At 39.4% G+C, this 21,466-nt stretch overlaps 1 protein-coding gene across 1 annotated transcript in view; it reads left to right on the top strand.

The window, feature by feature from the left end:
• The window catches only part of LOC122805263 (rap guanine nucleotide exchange factor 4-like), a 1,439,269-nt gene that overhangs the window by 208,733 nt on the left and 1,209,070 nt on the right, over window positions 1–21,466 (top strand). The window contains exon 7 of the mRNA XM_044075352.1: window positions 1,242–1,302. Coding sequence (XP_043931287.1) covers window positions 1,242–1,302 — 61 coding nt within the window. The remainder of the gene's footprint in view (window positions 1–1,241; window positions 1,303–21,466) is intronic.

Genomic DNA, 21,466 nt, shown 5'->3' on the forward strand with positions numbered 1-21,466 from the left:
AATAAAACACCCCTAAAAGTTAATTCACAACTCAGCGATCTGGGAACTCTTGTAGATAGTAACCTAGCCTACGACCAACATTTATTCAAGATAGTCAGAAAACCCTTTTCTGTTGCTCAGCTTATATGTAAAGGCATAGCATTTTGGTCCAGAGAGGTCATTGTACCACTGTACTTGATCCTCATCATATCCATCATAGTATATAATGCCCTCTTTGGCATGTACCAGACCAGAAACATGCAGCAACTGGAACATCCACAAAACTTCCATTCAAAAAGAAGACTGGGAGTAAACACAATGCCCTAAACTGTTCACTTAAAAGCCTTGTCTCTTTATGTGGTATCATATAGACTTCTGAGAGATGATCTGTGCATGTCATCCAAGGCATCCCTGGACCCTGTTTTGATGAACCTTTTGCACGTCTGCAAAACAAACAGTATCAGACCGACTAGATCAAAAGACCTAAATTTTGCTTCTGACATAAATAGGATATGGTGGAAAGATAGATATATTTCTCAGAAAATTCTCATTCTCTGGAACAGACTGCCCATCCATGTGAAGCAGAGTTCCTCACTATCCCTATTTAATAGCAACTTGGACCAATGGATGGGTAATCAGAAATTCATTTCGATGTGATGCCTATGTCTATGATGGACAGAGGCAGTCAGTAAATCACCACCTATGTAAATCAAATTTGTGGGTCACATTTGGGTTGCATGGCTAGGCTTATAAGGGCCCTAGTAGTCATTAGCCTAATAAACACCTATAAACCTATGAACTTGTGAAGAGTCATTGCCTTGAAGGTGTTTTATCAGATTATTGGAAATCTTGACAGCCCAGATTGAAAGGTAAACATCTGTCTTGTATCTCAAGATCTGGTCCTTCCCTAGCTGTTTAATGTTCCTGACCAGCTACCTAACTCAGAACCCAAGCAGCACCTATGTAGCCTTTCATAAACTTATGCTCCCTATTGCTTAGGCATCTGTAACTTTAAAAATATCCATAGAGGCAATGAATTCAACAGGAGGTCTGAGAAATTGCATTTCATTATCTTTTTCAGTTATGCTTTTACTTTTCGATTCACAGTATATATTTTATTTATATATAATCAACATCCAGTGCAACTACATAGCATGCCGTAGTAGGCTGCACAACACTGTATTACATTATGTAGTTTGCAAAAATATATATAAAAATGCCCTAGGTTTCTGACGTGTTTTATAGCTATTTATTTATTTCAGGTAAAGAGAGAACTGGCTGGAGTTTTAATCTTCGAGTCTCATGCCAAAGCAGGGACAGTATGTAAGTATCCATAATATCATTGAATAATACTCCTTGAACTAAGCAGTCAACATGACTATTTCATGTGTCTTTTTGAATGTCTGTAGTGTTAGTTACCTGAGTGCATTAACATGCAGTACAATTTGTAGTGTTTGGATAAAGTTGCAGATTGACCAGAAAGCATTCTTCCGCCATGGGAGAAATATTGCTGTCAATGAGCTGAAAATGTTTTATATAATAGTACAGTGAAATAAGGAAAATGCACTAGCAAGTGAAACACATGAATATTATAATGCTTCTGAAGCATGAGCTAAATTAAATACAGTACTGGTTTCTTACAGCTGCTAAATACATTAACAATGCTTTCATGTAGCATTCAATGAAAGTTAAATAAACAAAGCCTTATTTTATGAGGACATCTAATATGATTTACATAAATATCTGTTCCTGTCATTTGTCTTGAGATTAATTACATTTGCTTGTAAAAATATGTATACAATTTTGTGGCATGGCCATCACTTCCATAAATAACAAACTTACCATTTTTTGCAGTGTCTGCAAAAAGTTGTAAAAATGTAACTGGAACCACTATGTGAATTGTAGATTGTAATGACAGAAGTGAAAAGTTATTTAATTGAAATATTAACCTGCTGTTTCTTTGTCATCTCCAAAATTATTTTATGTAAATGATATAAGGCTGTTGCTGAGCTAGTCTTGTAGGCCTTTTTCTTTTGCAGCTTTATTATACCATCATAGTACATTTTGAAATTCAAGGCACTGAAATATAAGACTCAGTGTCTGGGAATCATGAATAATTTGGTGCAACATATCCTACATTATTTGAAATCTGCCATCACATTGCACAGGCTGAGTATATGCCATTTATATATTAATATATTTGCTGGTAGCACAGAGTTGGCCTCTGTTTGGAATTCTAGTATGTGAGCTGATCTGTAGGCATAGTGAAGCTCTCGTGTAATAGTATGCACGTTTTACTATTGAAAAAAAGAAAGTGCTTTGACCATTTATTCATAACATCAAAAAATAATGTAAAAAAACAGGTGTTTTTTAATCGAAAGATCGAAACTGTTAATTCCATCATTTTGCAATTTGATGTATTCAAAATAGTCAATATAAGGTCAACTTCCATCCAGAAAACTTAAACATCTAATCCTTAACATCTAATCCTTGTATACAGTATAGCTGGATTTGTGTTAACTACACATAGTTGAAGGAAAACAATTAAAATGTGCCTTGTAATATATTTTTGCTTGGTTAATATATGTCGCAATGCTTTGTATTAATGCATAAGTGCTCCATAACCATATTGTGATTTTTTTTTTTTTTTAGTTCTACCTGTGTAACGTACTATTTTTACAGCATTCAGCTGTGAGAAAGTAGTGCCACTGCAATACAAGAATAAAATAAATTTCTGGAAGTGTAACTCTTTCCTGACTTCTTTCCATAGAAAACATTTGCAGAAAACATGAAAAGAGGTTATCAGCAGTGTTAAAATGCAAATGTTGTGCTATTAGTTCTACAAATCTATGTGGTATTAATTGTTACTGTCCTTTTACATTTTTGCAGGGGGGCAAGCCCCCCCTGCATCCCCTAAACCCCCTGCAAATTATATATATATATATATATATATATATATATATATATATATATATATATATATATATATATATATATTTACCAGCTCCTGATCCTCATTGTACCGCGATCTCCATTCACAATGCCAAACTTATAATAATGAATCACACTTTACTTTCATTGTTATGAGTTTGTAGTATTCCAGTTCAGCATTGTGCAACTTTGAAACTGCACTTTTCTTTAACTGGCATTCGATCAACTGCATTTCCAGATTATGATAGTAAACTTGTGTGCACAATTAGTGTATCTGACATATAATGTACAGTAATTCTAATATCTAGGCCCTCTTTCCATCTTATACTGCTCATTATCTATGTTTACTCCTGCCATAACCTAACCTGTAAAATGCTAACTCATTCCTTAGGATCCTCCCTTCCACCGCCCATTATATGAAATATTAGTACTTATTGTCTAGTATGCCCGCTGAGTGTAATGTGAAAAAATATGCTTATTGTCAAGAGTTACCCTCTTCAACTTCTGATGTCAAGTTTCTGTTTATCATTTTGTGCATTCTAGCTCATATCCCTTTCATTTCAGTGGAGCTCTTGATTTTAAATGGAACTGCTGTGGTACGCTACACCTATTTGTGATGTACCAGTCTACTTATGCAGCTATTTAGCATTGAGGTCTTTTTGGCTTTTCTTGTTTAGTGGTCGCCACAGTGGATCACCAGTCTGCTAATGATTGGCAGTGGATTTTTATGGTGTCAGCCTGACGCCCAACCTTCATGGAAGGCACATGCACATACACCTACCCGCATGTCTTTATCATTTATGCAGCCACAGGGAGGACATGCAGACTCCATACAGAAGGAACTCGGGCTGAGAATCAAACTGAAGAACCTCTTGCTGTGAGGCAGCAATGATAATCGCTGCACCACCGTGGCCTACAATGCAGCTGTTTAGCATGTACTTTGTATTGTCTGTGTCATCTTTGATAAATATACATGGTAGCCTGCTGAGCAAGCTGGGAAAATGTGCTGCAGGTATGGGTGAGGCAGGCACTGAAGAAACACACAGTGGTACAAAAGCTCCCTTTCTGTACCAGTTTATACTTATGAAATACAAAGCTATATATTATGTCTCAGGAGAACAATCTCTGATGCATTCAGGCTGCACCATTTATGTATACCTTATAATACTGTGACATGCTAAAAACAAAATATGTGCCATGATCCTCCTGTTATTTAAAAATTGGTAGCAGGATTATGTTAGCACAGAAAGAGTCATACTAGAATTTCTCTGTACTATATTTGATGGCATAGTGTATAATTGCATAAATGCCTTTGACCAGTTAAAATGTATATGAGCAGTAGCAGACTAATTCTTATGAATCACACTCTCTCTCTCCTTCATTAGCATGGCATGTTGCAACCAGATATAAGAAACTTATTCTGATATCTCTCGTGTTAAAATTCCTTCTCATCCTACCTTTTGTTAGTATATTTCTGTACTGATTGTCAGTTGTTATTCACTGTTTCACTGTTACTTATTGCAGACAGTAGAATCAAAATAAATAATTAAACAGATAAATTCATAAAGTAATAGCTGTACTCAGTCACCCTTTATTCCTGAATTCAGACCTTATTGTAAAACCAATAGTTCTACAATAAGTTGGTTAGCTGCTTATCAGGAGCCAATATATGCTGAATCACACATGCACTCACGCCATTACACGACAGGTACCGGTATGATTCCATCATAGTCCATGTAGCTGTAAATGACCTCAGACATACCTTCCTGGACTATATGAAGAGAGACATTATGGAGCTCTCATGCTATGTATCTCAGGCTGGCGTGAGTTGAACACTGAGCAGCATATTACCATCACTGAAGATGATGTCACAATATGACAGTGATGACTGATTTTAATGACTGCTTTTTTTTTTTCTAGTGTCATTCTAAGGGGCTCCATTGTTTGTAAACTTTGTTGGACACGGTTAACAGACCATGTTGCTTTTCTATAAATGGTATGCACTTGACTGCTCTAGGCTTTCAAATAGTGGCTAAAACTTTATCCACCCTCATAGTGCCTTTTTTAGACAATGCCAATTGACAAACCTATTGACATAGGAAAATCCACTCAACTGAACCTCAAGGTGTTATTGCTCAATGTCAGGAGGCTAAATAAAATGCTACACTCCCTCCAAGCCCTCCTCACACTCAAGAATATAGACGTATGTGCAGTTACTAAGACATGGTTTAAAGCAGCAGGGACCACCCTAGAAATGCAAGGTTTCAGTGCCTTCCACACTTTTAGACCAGTAGTCTTACAGACAAGGGCTAAAGGTGGAAATGTCTCAATATACATCAATAATAAGTATACCTCTAGGTTGGTTAAACAGGATGATGTGGTAGAGTTCCTCCATGTGCTGATCATCATAGACAAAATCCTGTACTATGTCCTAGCTAACTATAGGTCACCCTCCATGTCACATGAAGCTCACAATGCATACTTGGACCTACTGGAAACACTTACTATCCAGCCTAACACCCCCACTCATACAAGAATTTAATTATCTCTCTATAGACTGGGAATCTTGCACGGCCTCAAATCTACTGGCACAGAGATTCCTCAACTTTGTAAATACAAGCATCCTTGACCAAACAGTGAAAATTCACTCTAGAGGCTCCAACATACTGGACCTCATACTCACAAATATGGGAGAACACAGCAGCCCCCTCCCCCTCCCCCAGAGTCTCAACCTGTCTTAAGTACAAGTTGGAGCAATCACAAATTCACCCCTGGTCTGGCATCTATATCTCTGATGAACAGAGGCAGTCAGTAAATCACCACCTATATAAATAAAATTTGGAGTCGCATGTGGGCTAAACAGCTAGGCTTATAAGGGCTCTAGTGGCCATTAGCCTAGTATACCTATGAACCTATAATGATAATATTAACCTCTCAGCCTTCCTATGTTTTTTTTAAACAAGAAACATCTCTATTAAATTATCACATATGACATAGGCAATCATACATTTATATAAATGAAAAGAAAACCATATTGACATAATTTTAGTTGCAAACATTATACATCACAAACCACTATTGCTATGATGGTTTAGTGGTTAACTACTGTGACTCTAGTGTACAGGATCCTGGGTTTGAGCCTTGCAAAGGCAATTTATTTCAAGCAAAGCTCCTCATTAGCACTGTTCAAGAAAAATCTTGATGATTGGATGGGAGATAGGAAATTCACCCCGGGGATCACTTCTGTGGCTCTGCTCGACAGTGGCACAGAAAAATAATTTTCTTGGGTGGCGAAAGCCAGGGTACCTTTGGCTAGGCTTATATAGGCCCTAGGGCCAATAGCCTAGTACCTACCTATGAACCTATGAACCTATATTTATATTTATATAATTGTAGTTGCAAACATTATACATCACTTATAATCTATCCAGTCATTGTTAGTCAAACATTACATAGCTCATTCAAACCCTGCCTTCTTTTAAACCTTGTTCCTCCTCCTCTGCATTTATTCTTCACACAATTCCCTTTTCTCCTATGTAAGTTGCTTCTACCTTTTTCTAAAGATCCCAATTCCAGTTGTTTTATTTCTGTTACTATATTCACTACTTTAATAAGATGCAGCTGCCACAGTTAATTTTACAACATTCCATATATGTACCCTTTACTAGAGATTGATAACAGCTCCCCAAATACTGATCATTTTTATCTTATTTTCTCAACAGTGTGGGAGAAAGGATTTGCCCACATCAATCTATCACCCACTAATCTCCAGATATTACAGTGCCCATCAGTCAGCAATCACCTTAAACAACATCCTGGTTCTAATGAGTTCCTTTCAGGAATTCAGCACCTTCAGAAACTTGATTCTTCCCACATCTTGTTTCAGTTGATTATATATTTAACAGTCTGGGACAACTTAGTTGAAAATATAAATGTGATGTTGTCCTATCTCATCCTCATTCTTCACTGGTTGGGTTTGGAACCAATCCTCAGTTTCGACTCAGATGTATACAAAAGTTCGAGGTCTTCCACTGGCTTGTGGCTCTAACCCTATCCCATCATGCCCTACAAAAGCTCCCCAGATCTCGTTTGCCGCTAAACAAATTGGGTGATACCATTTTTGCTCTGGTTAAGCTGAAACATTTTTCTTGCTTATTATCAATATACTTGGTGTTTTGGCTGTTTAAAAAGTTAACGATTAGTGTTTTAGTAGTTATCTAGTTAGTTTAGAGAGTTCACTCTTCTGCTTTGCTTCTGGATCTCATTTTTCTTCACTAGACATGTGTTACTCCCTATCCCAGCTTAAAGTTAGTGTTTAATGCCCGTTTCTAGTTAGAGAGCTTTCCTTTCTATCCTTTACCTTGCTATTTTACACACTCGTTTAATTTAGAGAGTGTTGGAAAGAAATTTATTGCTCCTGTTATTTCTTCCTAACCTAAACCAGCAGCTTAGAGGGCTGCCGTTGCCCGTTTAAATTACATGGTTATCTTTCTTCCTTCCCTCCTCTCTGTTAACTAGGCAGCTTCATTTTCAGTTAGAGAACTGCCACCCTTCCCCTTCTTCTGTTGTAGTTGTTACAGTTATTTTTTCTTCTTGTCAAAAAAAAAAAAGTTTTATATATAGTGCAGTAATAGCTTTGGTTTGTCTACTGGACTGTTGAGTAGTTTGTACATCTTTCTTATACTTGTTGTTTTCTGTTAGTATACTGATTATGTCTAAGGAATATAAGGACACCAAACCCTCTGGGTTAAAAAGTGTGTGAAGTGTAACCAGAAACTGTCCATCATGGATGGACACACTCTTGGAGCTTTGCATCTGCAAGAATCCTGTTCCATTTGCCACTCTTTCAGTTCTAGAGTGCTGCTTGAAAGGAAGAACAAACTTATAGTGAGAGGTTTACTGAAGTCCTCATTCACTGTAGCATTAGAAGAAGGCAGGGCACTTCAAAATTGATCAAGTCTCCTTCATTGAAGTCTAACAAATCTGGAAAAAGGCCATTTCCTTCTTCTAGACAATCAGACCCAGCAAAAAAGCTGACTGAAGTTGCATCTCCGGACCCGAAGATTTCTAGGCCCTGAAAATCTCCATCATCTGCTCCTTCTGTATTGGTGCCAGTAGGGTTTGAATTACAGAGCTGGTCTCCGGAATTGGTACCAGTCTCCCCTACTTTAAGATCACCTCTACTACAACTGGTCACATCTCCTGCCCCCTCCTCTCAGTCCTCCAGGAGTCTTTCTATGATGATGTGGATCAGGTGGTGCCCAGACTTTTAAGGACACTGGAGCTGGCCAAACTGCTATCAGCTCCAACCCAGTGGGATTCAGAACTGACCAAGACCTCCCCTACAACATTGATTCCTCCTCTGAGCTGATCTGGGACCTTGTAGCTGGAATGTCTGGAACCTATCGTAGTGGAATTGTTGATGCCGAGACCTATTCCTAGATCTTTGGGCCCGACATCTGCTCCAACATCCACAGTTCCATCTGAACTCGAGGGGTCTAGGAGCCAGCACTCTCTGGCCAGATCCGGGGAGGAGAGTTGGGTAGAACATTTGTCAGATCCAAACTTGCCTCTCGGGATTTCAGCACAGGTCAGCTCGGCTCCTACATCGGCCTCAGACCAACCCCCTTGGTTCTGGGGATGCCTTCTGGCTCTTCAGAGCCAGAGGTGTCATCGGATCAGGGGAAGGGGACTTTCAAGGTGATGAGGAGAGTGCTGTCTCCAAAGACAGCTCCAGTATTGGGTCCTGACATTCTTCCCCCAAAGCCACCAGCATCTGTCTCGGCACCACACCATCCACAGACACACAGAGACCCTAGGCCTCAGGATGCCCCATTTGGTGAACCCCTGTCTTCCGAAACCTTTCCAGAATACCCTTCTGAAGAGGTCCCTCATACGAGACTTTGCAACAGGAAGCATTTAGACTTCCCAGAGGCGTGAGTAACTTCTGACAGAGACCTCAATGAGTTAGAAGGGTCCCCACAGTCACCCTCTGAGGATGTGTCTTTTCCTGACATCCTACAAATCCTTAAACAGAGAGGTGGCTGGAAGCTGATCAACCCTTCTGAGGAGGAGTATGTATACCTGAAGGCTGTTGGGTCTCCCCCTTCTGCCACTTGGGTGTCTCCGCCTTTCAACGAGCTGATGGAATTAGTCAGTCAAAAGGCGTGAGAGTCTCCAGACTCAGTGGAACCTGTTCCTCGGAGGCCAAACAAATTTATTACTGCACCTACAGACATTAATTTTTTACTAAGAGTGTTCCAGGGGATGCTATGGTGGTGGCGGCAGCCATCAACAAGGAACTTTCAGAGACATCCTCATCAGTCCATCTGCAGAACAAGGAGTCTTGTACAATGGACAGATACAGAAAATGCATGTTCTCTTCAGCGACTTTTGCAATCAGATTGCTGAATTATCTAAAGCACTTTACTAGGCTACAAAGAGATCTCCTAAAGGAGCTAGGAGATACTCTACACGGTTCAGTAGCTGCAGGGGTATTAGACAAGGTTTCCTCTCAGCTTTCCACCTTGAAATCTGTGGTTAAATCCTCCATGAGGCTTATTTCTTATGCAGCAGATGGTGCGACGGGTTCAGGAATTTCCCTGAGGAGACATTCCTGGATGCGCTTATATGACTTTGTGGAACCCTTTAAGTCTGCCTTTGTTAATGCCCTCTTCGATGGCTTGTCCCTCTTTGGGACAAAAGTTAAGGACACACTCAACAGGTGTGAGCAAGAAGAAAAAACTCTCTCTGCCATAGGAGTCCATTTTTCCCTGCATTCTAGACCTTACCGAAAAGGTGAAAAGGGAGGAAAGATGTGGTTCTAAAAATTCTAGAGAGTTTTTCAGGACATACGTGGTGACTCTTCCCCCAGGGACAGAGGGGGAAGTCATAGTGGGAGATGCCATCCACGCAGCAGAGGGGGTCCAAAAAATCAGAGAGACAGGGATTTATTCTGTAGTAGGCCCTTTCAGCACTCCTGAAGGGACGCCCATCTGTCCATCTCTAGAGGCAGTTGGGGGTCACTTATCTTTGTACCAAGAAGCCTGGCTGGAAATAACAAAAGACAAGTGAGTACAAAGTATCATATCCAGAGGTTACTCTATACCCTTCTCCAGGCCGCGGTGGTGCAGCGGTTAGCATTGTCGCCTCACAGCAAGAGGTTCTCCCGTTCGATTCTCAGCTGGAGCACCTTCTGTGTGGAGTCTGCATGTCCTCCCCGCGGTTGAGTGATATTAAAGACATGCATGTAGGTCCGTGTGTAAATGGGTGCGCCTTCTTTGAAGGTTGGGTGTCGGGCTGGCAACTCGGCACTGTAAAAATCAATTAGTGGACCGGAGTTCCGCTGTGGTGACCCCTAACCAGGAAAAGCCGAAAGAAGACTCTATGCCCTTCTCCCTTTCCATCCTAAACATAAAGAACACCCCAGATGTTCCACCCAGTCAGAGGGAACAGGCAACTCTAGAAATTTAAAAGTTGCTGGGCAAAAGAGTCATCCAAAGAGTCCCCGCAGACCAAATAGGATCCAGAACTTACTCAAGGTTCTTTTTAGTGCCAAAGAGAACAGGGGACTGGAGGCCCATTTTGGATCTCAGCAGGTTAAATGAATCAGTAAGAAAGACAAAGTTCTGGATGGTAACACTGCAGTCAATTTTCCCTTTCTGGGAAAAGATAATTAGATGTGCACTATAGAACTTCAGGATGCATACTACCACATAAAGATGGACAGGCCATCCAGGAGTCACCTGCACTTTTGGCTGGGAGCCAGTCATTACCAATTTCTGTCTCTGCCCTTTGGTCTCGCTACAGCCCCCAAAGTGTTCACCAAGTGTATGGCAGTGGTCATGGCTCACTTGAGAAGTCTGGGATTCCAAGAGTTTCTGTATCTAGATGACTGGCTCTTAACTGCCACCACAAAGCATCAACTACTAAAAACAAGAGACACCACATTACTTTTCTGGTCTCACCTAGGAATCATGATAAATTATGAAAAATATGCCTTGTTGCCATCTCAGCATATCATTTTTATAGGGGCAGATCAAGACACAACAAAAATTATGGCAAAACTTCCTACAGAAAGAGTTTTAGTTCTGGGACATCAAGTCTTAAACCTTCTTTCCAAGAGAAGAGCACAGGCAAGTAAAGTACTGAAAGTCTTGGGAACCATAGCAGCAGTGATAAACTTAGTTCCATTAGCATGCATGCACATGGGAATCTTGCAGTGGTGACTGCTCACTCAGTGGCCATTGCAGGAACTACCCATGTCTCACCAAATTCTGATAACATAGTCTTGCAAAAAAGACCTTCACTGGTAGCTTCACTCCACTCATGTGACATCAGGTCGACCCTTTGTCCTTCCACAGCCTTTAGCCACAGTAACCACGGACACCTCCCAGATGGCAGGGGGGTATCTGGGAAGGACAGTCCAAGGCACTTGGCAGTATCACGAGGCCCATTTGAACATCAATGTCCTCGAGATGAGAGCGGTGCTTTTGGCATTGCAGGCACTTCAGGACTATCTTCTGGTGGGAACTATTGCAATTCAGACAGACAAGTTGTCAGTTGCTTGGTACATAAACAAACAAGGAGGAACCAGGTCCTACCACCTTTGTCGAGAGGCCCTGAGAGTATGGCAGTGGGCAACCTCCTCCCAACACTTTCTGATAGAAAAACACACATCCCCGGGAAATTCAACATGATAGCAGACAAATAGAACAACAAACCAGTGACCACCAAATTCTTTTATTGCTTCTGACGTCTCGGCCATAAGCCTTCAAGGAAGATAAAAAAATGAGAAAAATCCCATAGATATATATATATATATATATATATATATATATATATATATATATATATATATATATAACTAATTATTCAATAAAATAATTAATACATCAATTAAAACAAATTAAAGCTCTTAAAGCAGCAAAACTACAAACTACAATAGAATTCTCCAATTAAATTCTGAATTCATGCCCTTAAGGCTTAAAGTGTCAAACTTCAGAATATAAAGTGCTTCTTTATACAGTAACTTATTTTTCAACAGTAATCAAGGGGAACTTCATCTATCCTTTCTAAAACTGTGCCCTGCAAACCTATTATGGAGCATTGATGTACAACTTGAAAATGCATCGCTACTGAACTAGATTCTTTAACATTAATTATGTTCCTAATGTGTTCCAACAGTCTTACTATAAAATCTCTCTTTGTTTGCCAAATATAAACCTTGTCACAAGGACACTTCAAGGCATATATAATGCCTTGTGTATTACATCTAAAACTACCTTTAACCTGGAACTTCCTTCCATTAATATATTCACCAAGGATATTCACACCACCAGGCTAGTTGGCCAACACAATGTGTCTGAAATTCTCCAAGTGCAACTAACACTAGGTAAGACTGCAATCCAAATTGTAGCTTGCTACAGATCCCCCACCATACCCCAAGATTCTCACTACACCTTTCTAAACATACTGGAAAATATTAAGATAGAACCAAACACCATAATACTGGGTGATTTTAACTACCCTGCCATTAACTGGGAAAACTACTCATGTCCCAACACCTTTGCGCAACGGTTCTTGGAATTCATAAATTCCAATGCCCTGGATCAACTAATCCATAGTCCCACCAGGGCTCGAATATCCTAGACCTGGTCATTACCAACATGGGAAATCAATGCTCCATACCTATGGTCACCCCTCGTTAGTCAGGTCTGACCATAAGCTAATCACCCTTAACATCCACATCCCACCCCACCCCCAGTAAAGAAACCACCATAAAAACTTCTCCAAAGCCAACTTCATGCTACTCAAGTCAGAAGTGACAAACTTCATGACACCCACGCAGACGGAACTGAAAGTTCAACTGCTGAATCCTACACTAAGGCACTGTACGAGCACATCCACTCATGCATGAATCGTGCCATCCCAAATAGAACCAAAATGCTCTCATCCAAAAAAGGAAGCCAATCTGGTGCTCCCCTGCCATAAACAAACTTTGCAACAAAAGGAAGAAACTTTTGTAGAAAAGTGGAAAATCCCAGGATGCAAAAAACTCCTTACTAGCCTCAGTAAGAAACTGAGATGCCTCATAAAATCCTCCAAAGCTAGTTACGAAAATAAAATTGCCAAAGATTCCAAAGACAACCACAAAGCATTCTATAACTATGTCAAGAATCTAAATGGCAATGCTCAGATCTGCTCTGAGATAAAACAGAATGGCATTAAATATACTGATCCAAAGGATATTGCCAATATCCTGGCAGATCGATTCAGTGCCAACTTCACCCCCTCTCACACCCTAAATCACCCATCTCAATACCGAAGATTGCCAAATTCCAGTAATAACGGCCACACAGGTACAAAATGCACTCTCTAAAGCCAAGAATACAGCATCCATGGGACCAGATGACATCCCGGGCTGTGTACTACATGAACTACAATATGAACTGGTACCTCACCTAAGTGTCATGTTTAATCATAGCCTCACCTCAGGTTTCATGCCCACTGAGTGGTGCAGAGCTACAGTTATCCCAATCCACAAGGGGATCCACCTTGGATCCCGGAAACTACCATCCCATCAGTCTGACAAGCCTTATCTGCAAGGCCATGGAGTGTATTATCATGGAACTTATAAACAAAGACATTGGCAACCTTCAAACACTGGACCCCACCCAGTTTGGGTTTGTGAAGGGCCGATCTTGTCACCTGAACCTGATTGACTTCTTTGAATCAGTCTCCAGAGCCATGGACAAGGGTAAGGTGGTCCACACAGCCTATCTAGACCTTGCCAAGGCCTTTGACACCATCCCCCACTCTGGAATCTTAGATAAACTTACTAAGTTGGGCATTAATCCCTATGTCACCCAATGGGTTGCTAAATGGCTTACTGATAGAACCCACACTGTAAAAGTAGCCGACTCCAAATCCAGCTCCAGACAAGTGACAAGTGGAGTACCTCAGGGTTCAGTCCTGGGGCCGCTCTTGTTTGGCATCTACTTCTCTGAAGTACAGGTCAACACTAAGGGACTCTGGCTAACAAAGTTTGCAGATGACTGCAAACTGGGAGCCATTATTGAATCCCCAAATGATGTGGATACTCTACAAAAGGGCATTACAGAAACAGATGCTTGGTGCCAAAGCCATGGGCTCAAGCTCAATGCCAAGAAATGTATTGTTATCCCCTTTGGGAAAAAACATGTATCCATGAATTACCATATAGGTGGCAGTACACTAAACACAGAAAGTGTGATAAGAGACTTAGGGACACAGGTGGACAGTGGTCTCACCTTCGATAACCACATCACCACAACAGTCAGGAAATCTTTCTATGTGGCACACCTCATCACAAAGGGCTTTTCATCCAGAAAAAAGGAGGTCATTGTCCCACTGTACTCATCCCTCATTAGACCCATTATAGAATACAATGCCCCATTTGGTATGTACCTCTCAAGACATCTGCAACAACTGGAAAGGCCTCAGAAATACCTCACTAAAAGAATCAGAGGCCTAAAGCAGATGCCCTAAGCTGACCACCTTAAAAAACTCCAGCTGTACTCTGTTGCATATCATCTGCTCAGAGGCAATCTCTTCTTAACATACAAGGCCATGTCAAGCCCAGAGCTGTTGGACATGCTACACTTAAAGAAATCCCAATCTCTCAGAGCTACACGCTCCAGGGATCTAAACCTTGTCATCACAATAAACAAAACATGCTGGAGGGATAGGTTCCTGACCCAGAGACTCCCCAGACTCTGGAATAGATTGCCCATACATGTCAAGCAGAGTGCCTCTTTGGACCTCTTCAAGAGGAACCTTGACGATTGGATGGGAGAAAGGAAATTCACCCCAGGGATCACGTCAGTTGCCCTGCTAGACAGGGGTCCAGGAAAGTAAATAATGTGGGAAGAAATAGCCAGGGAATTGTTATGGCTAGGCTTGTATAGGCCCTAGGGCTGATAGCCTAGTACCAACCTATGAACTATTTGTGACATATTTACAAGCTTTACACTTACCACAAATCTGAGTTCCTACAGAAATAGTAGGATGCAAATCTACTGAGGCCATAATAAATTTCCCTTTAACTAACATATTTTTCAAACTTCTCCCCACCCTATAACATATTTTAAGTTACTTAGGGAGCCATGGATACATTTCTTGATAGTTCATGATAGCAGACAAACTCAGCAGAGCGATTTTGATGCCCCATGAGTGGTCCCTAAAACAAGAAGTAGCGGAGATGATTTTCCACAAATGGTGCCAGCCTTGCTGTGACCATTTTGCCACATCAATGCAGCACTAATTTTGCTCTAATCTCCCCTCCAGGGCAGTCACCAAGGGATGCACTTGTATAAGATTGGCCCCTGGGTCTCCTTTATGCCTTCCCTCCCTTTCCCTTGATACCCAAAGTTCTTCATAGAGCCAGCTCATTGGGAAGCAATCTGATTCTCGTTGCCCCATACTGGCTTTGTCAAATTTGGTTCCCCTTCCTTTGGCCTCATCTCCAGAAGGAGCCATGGGTTCTGGACCCAGTATCAGACCTTCTGACTCATACGTCGGGAACACTCCACCCCTCTCTTCAAACCTTCAGATTGACAGATTGGTTGCTCCGATTCCAAATATAGCCAGTATCCCTAACCTTTCTCTTTCTGTGAAACATATCTTGATCTCGTCTCATAAAGCTTCAGTGAGAAAACTATGCATGAGCAAATGGAAAAGATTTTTTTCCTGGGCATTAAATAATGACATTGATCCCTTTTCTGCTCCCATTTGTTCTATTCTTGAATTTCTAATGAAGCTATTTAATGAAGGCACAGCTGCAGCTGTCATTTGAGTTCAGTTAGCAACTATATCCAGTTTTCATATAAATGATTTAGCCCCAAATCTGATGTCTCACAGACTATGCAAAGCCTTCCTAAAGGACACTATTCTATTAAGACCATCAATTAAGACCCCTTTACCACCATGGGACCTTAACTTTGTTTTGTCCTGTTTGATTCTTCATCCCTTTGAACCTGCATCATCCTGTGATCTAAAGTTCTTGACATGGAAAACAATTATTTTGATTGCCATCACTTCTGCTAGAAGGATTTCAGAGCTGAAAGCATTATCAATAAAGACATGCTTTTCCACAAAGACATAGTATCCCTTCACGCAAACCCATCTTTCCTACCAAAAGTATGCTCAGACTCCTAATTTAAATTAGTCCATAGATCTACCAGTGTTTTTTTCCCAAGTTTGGCAACAAGGCAGAATATATGCTACACCAACTGGATGTACATAGACAATTACATTTCTACTTACATAGGACGAAGGACATCAGAAAATCTGACAAATCATTTGTTTTATTTTCAGAAGCTAAGAAAGGTATTCCTGTATCTAAGGTCACACTTTCAAAATGGCTATCAGATTGTATTACTTTTACATACAAATCTAACCACAAAAGATCTTCCTGGCAAAGTCAAGGGCCATTCTACAAGAGCCATAGCAGCTTCTTCTGCTTTTTGCCCTAGACTACCAATTGATACCATTTGTGCTGCTGCAACATGGGCAAGGCCTCATACCTTTATCACTCATTACAAAATGGATTTGGACTTCCAGAAACAGGGCCTCTTTTGGGTCCACTGTTCTGAAGAATATTCTCCCATGAGCCTCCCAAGAAATATGGTGCTAGGGACACTGTCCCAACTAGTAAAGAATGAAGGTGAGATAGGACAACATCACATAAAGAAGTTATGTACTCACCATAACATTCCATGTGCGTTGTCCATCTCACCTTCACTCTTACATCCCACCCTCCTTCCCCCAGCCTTTGGCTGCTGGAGGGCCGAACGGTTACAACTGGTGAGTAATGTTCTCTGACCTTCTTCATTGTTCTTTAAGATGTTGAGATAGTCCATTGGGTAACTGTTGTTATCAGCAAACAAGATCTGGGGATCTTTCCTAGATTTTTCCTAGGTCATGATGGGATAGGGATACAGCCACGAGCCAGTGGAAGACCTCGAGCTTTTGTATACAGCCATGTCGGAACCAAGAATCAGCTCTGAACCCAACCAGTGAAGAATGAAGGCGAGATGGACAACACACATGGAATGTTATGGTGAGTACATAACTTCTTTTTTTTGTTCTGTTTACTACCAGATTATGTTCTTGAATGCTTCAGATTTTAGATGAAATATGGGCTGGCAGACGACTCTCATCTCCAAAGCCTTTATTACCAAAATTTAGTTTTGATTTGTTCAGAAAATTGCAAACTTTTTTTTGTTTTTTTGTTTTGAAAAATGAAGTCAAAACTGTAACTATACTACTCTGATATAAATAGAATATCTCTGTGGTGCATGCAGAATTATAGACTGCATTGCAAGATATGCAGACTATGAGTTTATAACACTTACATGCCAGCCATTCCAGAAAGTAGTATCCCTGTTGTTTTTCAACCACATGGTTGAGTACTGGCTTTTCCATATAAAGTCACTGGCAAACAATGTCATAAACATGGTCATCAGTCTTATCATTAGGTTTTCAGATCATCTTGTCTCTTGGTGTGTAGAGACATTGTGTTTAGCAGCAGGCAGCCTTATGTTGAGTAGACTACGTTGATTTAGTATTGTTAGACTTCTTAGGCCGTAATCTTATTCAATGCCAGTAGATGTTAGGACAGCTCAACTTTAACTTCTACTAGGCTGCCTTTTACTTTACACACAGTGTATACTGTTCCTTCTCTTCCAGCTTATTTTTAAAGATTCCAACTGTTTTTACTGATGATGCATTTTTTTTATATTGTTTTTTTTCTTTTTTCAGTTTTTCAGTTGTTGTTTTTCATTTTCATATTTTTATTTTTTTTCTATTTCTATTTTGTTTTTTTTCTCGTCTTTCATTTTATACAATCAATTTTTTTCTTTTTTTTTTATTTATTCTTTTTTTCTTTGCTTATCTTCTTTGCTTTTCTTAGGTTCTTATAAAAATTATTTTTTTTTATTTTTTTTTGTTGTTGGTGTATTGTTTCTGTTGTTCTTTAAAAGAGCATAGTCCATCCCTTTTTTTGTTGTTGGTAATCCCAAAAATCCCACTACAGGACAAGCACCAGTCATGTTTTATTTATTTATTTGGGGCAAAGAGGGTTTTAATTTGGGTTCAGGACAAAAGACTTTCTTGTTTATTTTATTTAAATGGGCTGTTAGTTAAAAGCTAAATCAAAAACAGAAAATCACTCTTTTCATTTAGTTCTTCAACTAAAAGCTTTGTCTCTTTCAAAAGTGAGAGATTATATATTGTTTTTTTTATATCCCCAATTAGAATCTTCACCACAGACTCCACAATTTTAAAAGTGACAAGCCCATGCCTCCTTTATAAACATTCACTTCAAATAAAAATAAAAAAAAGGAAATAAAAGTATAACTAGGTGCCTGTAAATGATCTAATCCTAAGCTAAAGGAGTTTGAAAATAAAGCTGCCCTAAAATTAAAATATTGTACTTTATTAGATATTGAAACTAAAATAAATTGTTTGAGGAAGAGTTGATTTCCATAATTCTTACAAAATTGTGACACCCTGATATTGATAGAACAGTGTTTATAGTACAAGCTGTCATTGACTAAGCCTGATGTAATACCTTTTGTCGGTACCATTGTTTAGAAGCAGTAGATGCCCTGCTACCCGGGTGATCTTTACCATGGATGATTGATGTGCTAAATTTTTGGATCCATGATCTACACCTGAATCTGAAGTATTAATCTTATCACCTATGATCTATGATGGCCAATCTTGATGTATGAACAATAAACCTACTGACATTGCAATTATACTATGGCCAAGCTTTTGTTATATGACTGCTGTGATCTATATGCTACTGACACCTGTTCTGCTCAGACTTATCTTCTGCTGTCACTGCCACTTACCGCAGCTCACCCTTGGGTAGGGAAACCCCACAGCGGGAGCACCAAGTGGCACAGATATGCTGCAGTCACAGCAGTTTATTGCCACAGTATGCCTAGTATCCAGTTCCAGCAATGCTGTCTGCCAAGTTTCAAGGTCTGCTGAAGTCCAGTGAGTAGTAGCTCCATAAAGTTTGATATCAGTGCAGATTTTGATCTCTGAGATGATACGTATCCCTCTCCCATTTGTCATTCCCAAGGGACCCATTCTCTCTCTTCCTACATTTTCATTTCCCCACAGGAATAAAGATAGATAGCAGGTAAAAGGAGACATGGCTTTGTGAACATACAACTTCCCAGCAGATTCCATTGGTGATTCCAAATGGTGGTCTTGATTCTACCTTGATAACCCATACTTAGGGACTTCAGGGACATTGGTGCATCTGGGGCATCTTGGGGAGACCATACAAACAGCATCACTAAAGATTTCTAAAGTCATTTCATTAGCTGTTTTTCATGTTGGCATCTAAGCATGTTTAAAGGTATTAAAGGTAACTGCTAATGCAGCATGAGAAACATGAGAAAGATCTTTCAATCAGAAAGAACATGCAAGAACGCATGAATGTCATGTTTCTGTTGCTGTTCTGTTCAGATAGTTGTATGAGAAAGATATGGAGTGGGGCAGGATCAGGGTCCTTTCCCCTTGTAAATATAAGTAGGTGGTCGTTATAAATGGTGGGCACCCACAGGAGGATACCCCCCCACATGAGGAGTTTCTGGGAAAGCACCAGTACTAGCTCCAGACCTGTGGTTCCTGTCCTAAACAAAGCAGACAGGATTCCCTGGCCCCCTAGGAATTTCAGCTTCTGGTCAGCAATTCCGAATCCTGGTACTTTTATTTATTTATTTATTTTATTTAGTTATTTATTTTACTTACTTACTTACTTGACAGCAATTAGTGCAGCACTGAATGTCATTATGGAAGTGACATGCAACTCTGCTGAATATATGGCCAGAGATTCAAGATACTATATTATATGTGCCAACACATCTGGCTATTACACACCTTACCAAAAATACTGAGACAACATTTAAGAATTTTCCTTTTCAAAGCCCTTGTCTCTTTGGCCATGAAGTCAAAGCTCATTTGCTAGATATAACAAAAAAAAAAGAAGGCAAAACACTTTCTACAGCTAGAGTGAAGTTTCCAACATTGCTTTATCCTTTGTCTAAAGTGCAGAATAATCAATTTCAAATGTGTTTTTAGCAGAAACAACAGTGGAAAAAAATAAAACTTCATAAGGCAAAGTTTTAGTCCAGTTAAACACTTCCATCTGTAAATACCAGGACTTTTTCAGAACTATGTAGTTACAAACTGTGTTCCATTTTTAAATCATGGGCTATGGTCACATCCCATGATCAATCATTGCTCAATTTTAAAGTAAACCTCAACCAAAAGTAAAACTAGACTACAAAGTCAAGAACATTCTTTGATGCTATTTTAAAATAATAAGATTGTTTCAAAGTTATTTTTATTAAGGTTTTGCATATCTCAATTTTACATCACTCTGAAGTGAAATAACATCATTGAGCCTAGGGGAAAACTGTTTGTAATCTAAGCTGCCATATTAGCTCATAAAATTCAAAATTCTTTCCAAAGTCACCCCTGTGGTTATGGTTCACTCTTTCAAGAGCGAAAAATAAAACAAAGAAATGCATTTAGAATGTTTTTGGGCCCTGCCTCTGACACTCCTAATTCCTCAAATTTTATTAGAAAAAAAAAAAAAAAAAGAAAGACCAAAAACGTATCTTTCCAATTGTAGCAAACTGCTAGTTTCTACAATTTATAACCTGCCCAAAACATTATAGTACTCAGGTTTTAGTTTTAAAAAATATTTTTTTTTTTTTTTTTTTTTTTTACTTTTAAACTGTAGCAAACTACTTGTTACAATGTTGCAAGTACTTGCTACAGTTTATACTCCACACAAAGTGCTACAGTGCTCGGGTTTTCATTAAAAAAAGGAATGTTTTAAATTGCAGCAAACTGCTTGTTATAGTTCCTACAGTTTAAGAACCTTGAAAACTGCACCTGAGCACCAGCCACACTATTAACCAATTTCAGCAGTGCATGGAAGGTTGCCATCAAAAGGAATAAAAAAATAAAGTCATAGTAATAATAATAACCTTATTGACCACACAGGACCTCGGCAGTAAAAAATCTGCCAAAACATTTACACCAACTGATAAAACTAAAACAAAACAAAACAAAACAAAAAAATAATAGTTGAGCTCTTTTATCTTTTGGTATTTTTAGACTTCAGAACTGAATGGTACAATACAGCTGGTCCTTTAAGTACTCTACAAAGCTGGCACAAATAAAATCTTAAAAAGATAGGTACCAAATTAAATGTAAACATAAATATAATCATAGTTGTTCATCTAATTCACACACAGTCATCTATTATACTAATATAGTTATTTAAAAAAAAATCTCAAATAACTTCTGTAATCACTCTAAATGGAAACAATGTCACTGAGACCTGGAGGGAACCACCTTGTAGTCTAAACTGCCATATTAGCTCATGAAATTCAACTCATTCTTTCCAAAGCCACCCCTATGGTTATGGTTCATTCTTTTCAGCATGAAAAAGAAAAAAATGCATTTAGAATGTTTTTCTGTG

The sequence above is a fragment of the Protopterus annectens genome, chromosome 6.part1 (genome assembly GCF_019279795.1).
Source record: "Protopterus annectens isolate FY-2018-M chromosome 6.part1, PAN1.0, whole genome shotgun sequence".
NCBI classification, from domain to species: Eukaryota; Metazoa; Chordata; order Ceratodontiformes; family Protopteridae; genus Protopterus; species Protopterus annectens.